We start from the raw sequence: 7,465 nt of genomic DNA, 5'->3' as shown, positions 1-7,465 counted from the left end.
TGCTTTGTTTCGTTCACCGATCGTATCTAAACAAGTGAACAACAGCTGATCCCTGAAGCTGTTGAGTGTGATTAATATGGGAGACGAAATTTTGTTTCAATCGCTTATCAGTTCGCGAATCAAACGAGACGCTTATGTGTGAAAATTTAGCCAATCACTTGATTGCACTCATCTGTTCGGGGGCAAAGATTTCGATGTTGCCGATTTATTGTTTTACTGACTGTTTTTGGCTTTTTTGAATGCATACGCATATTCGTGACTAATATATTCGTAAATATTTGTATTTATGAATATTATATATTCGATTTAATGCTTTCACTAAATGCGACTTCATAAACTCATCACTCTTGGCCCAGATTTACTTATGCAAAGATTTTACTGAATGCTCATGTGCAATGAACTTAAAGTTTTTCGATGTCTCCCGAATATATCTTTTATGACTAAAAACTTTTTATGGAATATGGTATAATACGGATGCTCGGCACAACGTGGGATCTCTCACCCTCTTTCATGAACTGGTGCTACACAGCTATTATTTGACCATTTCTGCTCTACGGTGCAGTAGTATGGTGGACAGGCGTACTGAAATCCACCTACCGAAAGCCAATGGAAAGGGTTCAGAGGCTCGCTGCGCTGTGCATAACGGGAGCTTTAAGGATAACTTCAAGGGCAGCTCTAGAACTGTTACTAAACCTGCCACTTATAGACTTCTTCGCTGAAAATCGCATCGTATCGCATATCGGCCAGAAGTATATTGGGAAGCAGTACAGCAGTGGAAAGTGTTGCCTGAAAAAAGCAACTTCTACTGGGTGCCAGGCCACATCATCGAGGGCAATGAAATAGTGGATAAGATTGCCAAGAATGCTTAACATCCCAACATCCGAAAACGGGGTCAACATTGGAAAATCCATGCATTGTCTACACAACGATGCTGACAGAAGTTTGGTAAAGAAAACCAAAACACGATGGAGCGAGTTAGCTGGGTACAATAATCCAAAAGTCGTCAGTACTCAAAATTCCTATTGGCACTCGATAGAAGAGACTGTTCATGATGAGAATACTAACTGATCACTGCCTAGTGGTGACACACGCCTGCAGGATGGGGCTAACAGATCGAGAAGACTGCAGGAAATGTCCAGAGTGGGGCACCAGCGAAACAATGGAGTATCTCTTGTGCACTTGTCACACATTGGCAAGACTACACTGTAAGCATCTGGGGTAATCACGGTATATTATACTGGAGGATGTATCCACAGTGAGGCTGCAGAGTCGGCTAAAATTCACGTCAAGCGCAGGTATTCTTCTTGGATCTAGCAATCTGGTATCGCAAAGGACCAAAACTGGTCTCTGCTCGGCTTCTTAGCCCACCAGATAAACCTAACCTAATAACTTTTTATGAATGATATATAAATAAAACCTTCACATTAATATACCTACATATATTTTCGTCTTTAAGTTATTTGTCAAGGTTCATTACCTGACGTATGTATTTTAAAAAACCTGCAGATCATAAGAAAGCATAAAATTTATTGTTGGTTAGAGTGACTATAAATATCTATAAAAATTTATATTTTAAATCCATAAAATTTTGAAAATTTCCTCTCATCCCAATTATGCTTATGACTGTTGGATAACTTTTAAGGCTATGAATAGAACTCTTTAGCATTTCAAACTGAAGAAATCCGAATGAATACAATTATGGCATATGCCTTTGGCAGAAAAATCACTCATACGCCCCTGTATAACTTTATAAGCATACTCAAATATATTAAGTATGCATGAGAATTCAAGAAAATAAAAATATAATTGGCGTGCTGAAGTTTCAATAAAACTGAAAACAAACTCAAAATAAGAAATTATTTTTTAATGAATAAATGCCGTTGAGAGAATACAGTCATAGATCTCTTATATAAAAAAACAACCAAAGCATTCAATAAAACCGCAAGAATAATTAATCGACGAATACTTGGATATAAAGACAATTTTTGAGATTTTAACAACAAAAAAATACTATATTAAACAATAAGGGCATATTTATACACAGTTTATTTTAAGAATACAAAGTGAAGAAAAAAATTAAATATTTTTTCTGTTATACCCCTCCGTTGCTGCAGTGATTTCGACCTTATTTGTGACAAAGAGCTAAAATTTTATTTCTTTACTAGAATAAATTGTCCGCTCATTCGCATATAGTCCAAATGTCAAAAATTATCACTTTTCTAATAAACTTGAAGTTTACCCCAAGTTGTCGTGTATGGCAGCTCATTGTATGGAGAACTACTTGTAACATGGCGCAAAAATTACCTTCCGAGGTTTTTTGGAAAATGTAAAACTGTTTTAAAAAATGAAAAACTTTGATTTAGCTTGTAAATTATTTTTATTTGGTCTTTTAAATTTTTTTACATCAAGACGAGAATATGATATCATGTAAATGGCCGCCGCCACAGTCGATTGTCATTTGAGCCCTTTTTATGGCATTTTCCAACACTTTGGCCAGAACTTCCGGCGATAGGTCCTCATATTCTTGACGGATATTGTCTTTAAGAGCTGCAAGAGTCTGAAGTTGTTGACATAAGCCCGCAATCTCAAAAAATCTTACAAAAAGAAGTCTGGAGCGGTCAAACCAGGCGATCTTGCTGGCCAAAACGGGAGATTAGGCGCCCGGGAAATGCATCCTTCAGCATATCGGTTGTTTATTTACGTGTATTTCGCATGTGTTTACTACACAAATGTCAAAACATAACTGACATTAGAGATCAATTGCAAAATTCATAGCATCTTCCGATCATCTTCTGACTTTTGCGCGCTCTGTATATACAGAATCGTTGGTATTCTAGTAATCACTCAAGCGAAATTGGAAATGTATTTTTGACAAAATCACGTGTAAAAATACCGTAAAGAGTAAAATTTCACGTCTCTTTATCTATCTTTATTCCTCTTAGTTTGAAGATATATGAAATCGGATAGCAAATACTCCAAATTTCAATACAATGCTACCCTAAATTCATTAGCCTATTTTACAATAACTCAAGGCGTTATATACTGTTAGAATTTAAAAAAAAAACAATTTTTTTTATTTTATTTTCTTGATGTACATTAAGAATACTCACAGACAATTTTCGAAGTTATACGCAAATTTAAAACGGCGCTTCAGAGCGCTTGGAAGTATAAGGCCAAACTTTAAACACGTTTTTCTCAAAATGGTGTTTTCAAAAAATCGAAAATCGCGGAATTTTTCTTCTTGATAAATATTTTTTTATAAACAATTGAAGGTCGAAATTTTGGTCAAAATTCCATGTTTGTTTTTTAGAAACCGTCATTTTGTCGAAAAATTTTATTTTGCTTATTCCTCCAATTAGTTATTAGATTTAACATTACTTTAACAAAATTTGTTGCGTTTTTTAGTTTCAGAGAATTTAATTCAGAGATATTGCGGTAACCGCATACGACTTTCTTGAGAGGAGCTCACGGAGATCAGCTATAGTTCCTTTTCGAATAAATATTTTTACTAATACTAAGTATTTAAATACAGTTAAAAGATAGCATAATATGTGTAAAATTTTTGGATCAATAAATTTAAAAGTTTTCTCAGAACAAAATCTGGAAAATTCGCTTTTTTTCGGCCTGTTAACTATATATAACCACTTACTATATTTTTACTGAGACCTGAAAATACTTCCACGCCTTTAATTTTTAAAAATTAAATATTTATATAATGTCCGTTTGCACCCGAAATTCATACTTCCTTTATTTTTTCTACATTTTTAAAGACATTGCTGCCTTTTATCATCATTATGTTGTCCAAGGCAGTTTAAAATAAATGTAACAGTTTCTATTGAGTTAATTTGACATATATTGTTATATATAAACCCAATTTGGACACAAACCTACTTAATAAATATTTGTATGTTTTTGTGTACATATTCGAGTGAATATAGCCAACTTCTGGTTTTAAGCCATCATCTTCGCATTATTATAACCAATTATGTTCATACACATATATTACGGTATATATGTATGCACCTAGATGTACCAATATATACATATTTACGATTCTCCAAAAATTTAACTGCATGAATGTTCGTATGTACCGTTCAAATACTTCCGAAAGTGTTCATCAAGCAATAACGTGTGGAGATCATCTTGAAACCAAACCAAATGTGCAGCCAACAGAGTACACTGAACTCTAATAAATGGTAAAAATAAAAAACAAAAAAAAAATATAAAAAAAAAAAAAAATAAAAAAAGTCAGTCATGAGACCCACTCAATCTCGCTATATACGCATGCGTCTACGCTTCTTCGTAATATTTCAAATATTAATGTGTAACTACTCAAGGTCTACTTGTTTCCAACGCGTGAATATAAAAAGCAAGTGCTCGTTAGTGAATTGCAATCACAATCGAATCGGCAATTTAGCAGCGCGCTTCGCCAAAACAGCACCGCAACAAACGCACACAAACACGCACGCACTCATAGACGCACGCACAGACTCACCGACGCACTTTACACCAAACAAGCAGCGCAGAGGCAATAATAACAAGAAACAGCGCAAGAATGGTTAGTATTTCAATTGACACACAAATATGTACCGTTATTAAGAAAATACCGTTTCTAATTTATCAACGCACATTTGGAATTCCTCACAGCGTTTTCTCACTTTGACGCTTGTCGCATGTGCGACTTTAGGCGCTGTCAGCGCAGATGTCTCACACTTGGCCAAACACTACATACCACCAAGAATGATGATGCCACCTGTTGTGGGCGGCAGCGCAGCGCAAATGAGCCCAAGTAACGGTATGCGCTTAACTCACCGCGGGGAGCACACTGTCACCACGATTGAGAAGCAGGAATTGCGCGAGTTGCCGACACAAACGGAATATCTGCGACCGGGACAGATGCCTTATGGCATCGGTGGCAACATGGAAAACCACCATGGACCAAGTGACATGCGCGCAGCTGAACATAGTGTCGAGAAACCGCTGGCGATGATGATGCCAAGAGAATTGTTGCCACCACCACCACCACCACCACCGGCACCAACAGCAACCGAACCAATCAAACAAGAACAGATGGCAACTGTTGCACCTAGTAAACAGTATTTGGCGCCTGTGATGAGCGAAATGAACGAAGGACAGATGAGGCAGCATAGTGACATGCCTTCGAGGCAATACTTGGCACCAGCGAGTAGCGAAATGATCGAGGGACAGATGAGACATAATGGTGATATGCCATCAAAGCAGTACTTGGCACCAGCAATGATGGAAGTGCAACAACAAAGGCAAATAAGTGCAACAAATATGCCCAGCAGACAGTATTTGGCGCCAATGGTGAAAGATCAAAAGCAAGAGCAGACAGAGCAACAACCACAACAGCAACAGCCACAACCCCAGCAACACCAACAAGCTCAGCAACAGCAACAACCAACACCAGCAGCACCATCGCGCCAATATCTAACACCAATGCTGATGCAAGTGCGAGACCAAATGCATGAAATGCCAGCAATGAATGCACCAAGCAGACAATACTTGGCGCCAGCACCAGCAATGCCAGCCATTAAAGAACAACATTTACAACAGCAATCAGCGCCAGCACCACAGTACTTGCCACCACAACAACCGATGCACGAAATGCCCGTCAATCAATATTCAGCGCCACATTCAAGCGACAGCCACGCCATGACAATGCAGCCGCTGATGGAGCAACAAAAACAGATGGCACCACAAGCAACACAATCACCAGCCACCCACTACTTGCCACCCGCAATGCAAATGCAACGCGAGTTAGCCGCACCACCAATGCCGGTGGCGCCACCAATGCAGCCATCGCGTGAATATCTCAGTCCCTTCGGCGAAGCTGAAAACGTTGCCGAAGCTGCGCAAGAAGTCGCCGAAATGTTCGATGACCAGTCGGCACAACAACCGATGCCACCACCGGCAGCCGAGGGGGAGGAGGAACCCGCAAACTACTATCTTCCGCCACAGTCCGTGGACGCGCAGCCAATCAACTATCAGCATTACAGCGCGCCATCACAGTCGGAACCCTTGGCACCTGTTGATTTTGTGCGTCAACATCAACAGTTGATGACGCAATACAATGGTGTACCCGACGCGCCAGTATCTTTCGCTCAGTTTCAATCGATAAACAGCGCCGAACCCACTCTACAAACGGTGGCTGAGCCTACACCTGCACATTACTTAGCCGATGATGGTTATCATTATCGCAATGGCGGCAACAGTAATGTACTCAGCAACGGTAATGACGATGCACGCCGCTTGCGTGTGAGACACTGAGTGTACAGTTGTTGTGCCTCTGTAACGTTTGTTACTTATTTGTTATATGTTTTTATTGTTTTTGTTGTTTTAGTTTAGTTCTCGAATAAAATGCAATTAAATTTATATCTATCGGAAGTTTTTATTAGGGCTGAGTTTTAGACTGTTACTGTTGAGGATCTGTGGCCATGGGATTTATCTGCCTTCACCTAAATTTTTGGAATTCGGAAACACGACATCCGTATTCCAGTATTCCAAATGTGCTCCGGAAATCGTGCAAATTTATTACCAAAATAATTATACGGCTCACGCGACGCATCGTTCGCTACGTCCAATATTCAGTCGACATAATACGAGCAACCCTTGATCGGTTTCACACCACATTTACTCTGGTGGATATTGCTGATAATTACCCTTTATTGTCAAAAGTGTGCTCAATAATGTACAAAAACATCATTTCTTTACCATGAAAACCTTACCTCTTATTCTTCTTTCTGAAATGATGATCTCACCCCGCAAAGCTAATACGGCTGTGTAAACTGACGTTGAGCAATGCCAAAAGCTCCGTCAGGATCGGGAAGGACCTCTCCGAGCCGTTCGATACCAAACGAGCCGACAACCTATCGTGCGACTTCTTCAATCTACTTCCGGAGAAAATAATTCGATCTACAGAGCTTAATCGAAAAGGTACAAACTTCTACATGAGTGTTCAACTGCTGGCATAAGTCGATGACATCGATATCATTGGCCATAACAACCGCGCTGTTAGTTCTACCTTCTCCAGGGTGGACAAAGAAGCGAAGCTCTGGCTCTGGTAGTGAAAGAGGACTAGACGAAATATTTCCTATCATCAAAGAAACAGTCATCGCACTCGTGACTTGCCTCCCACGTCACTTCTGAAGTCATAGATAATTTCGTCTATCATGGAACCAGCATTAACACCAATAACTACGTCAACCTCGAAACCTAACGCAGAATAACTCTTACCTACAGACTTCGGACTGAGTAGGCAATTGAGAAGTAAAGTCCTCTCTCGATGAACAAAGACCAAAGTCTATAAGTCACTCATCATCCCCGCCCTGCTATATGATGCAGAGGCATGGACTATGACAACACCTGATGAGTCGACGTTACGAGTTTTCGAGAAGAAGGTTCTGCAGAAGATAAGCTGGACGTGATATACGATGACATTGAC

The 7,465-nt window shown here is 39.4% G+C and overlaps 1 protein-coding gene across 1 annotated transcript; it reads left to right on the top strand.

Moving 5' to 3' along the window:
* Positions 1–4,320: 4,320 nt before the first annotated feature.
* On the top strand, positions 4,321–6,291 carry LOC120777036 (putative mediator of RNA polymerase II transcription subunit 12). The gene is made up of 3 exons (XM_040108146.1): positions 4,321–4,558; positions 4,601–5,144; positions 5,214–6,291. Exons 1-3 carry the CDS (start codon positions 4,321–4,323, stop codon positions 6,289–6,291), a joined length of 1,860 nt encoding a protein of 619 aa, XP_039964080.1.
* Positions 6,292–7,465: the final 1,174 nt, after the last annotated feature.

This window comes from Bactrocera tryoni, chromosome 5 (assembly GCF_016617805.1).
Source record: "Bactrocera tryoni isolate S06 chromosome 5, CSIRO_BtryS06_freeze2, whole genome shotgun sequence".
NCBI classification, from domain to species: domain Eukaryota; kingdom Metazoa; phylum Arthropoda; class Insecta; order Diptera; family Tephritidae; genus Bactrocera; species Bactrocera tryoni.
The sequence above is the reverse complement of the archived record's forward strand: the minus strand, read 5'-3'. Positions and strand labels throughout refer to the sequence as shown.

Coding starts and splice junctions, on each gene's coding strand:
- LOC120777036 (XM_040108146.1), top strand. CDS start 4,321: ATGTGTAACTACTCAAGGTCTACTTGTTTCCAACGCGTGAATATAAAA. Junction 4,559..4,600: donor CAAGAAACAGCGCAAGAATG/GTTAGTATTTCA, acceptor ACCGTTATTAAG/AAAATACCGTTTCTAATTTA. Junction 5,145..5,213: donor AACGAAGGACAGATGAGGCA/GCATAGTGACAT, acceptor GGGACAGATGAG/ACATAATGGTGATATGCCAT.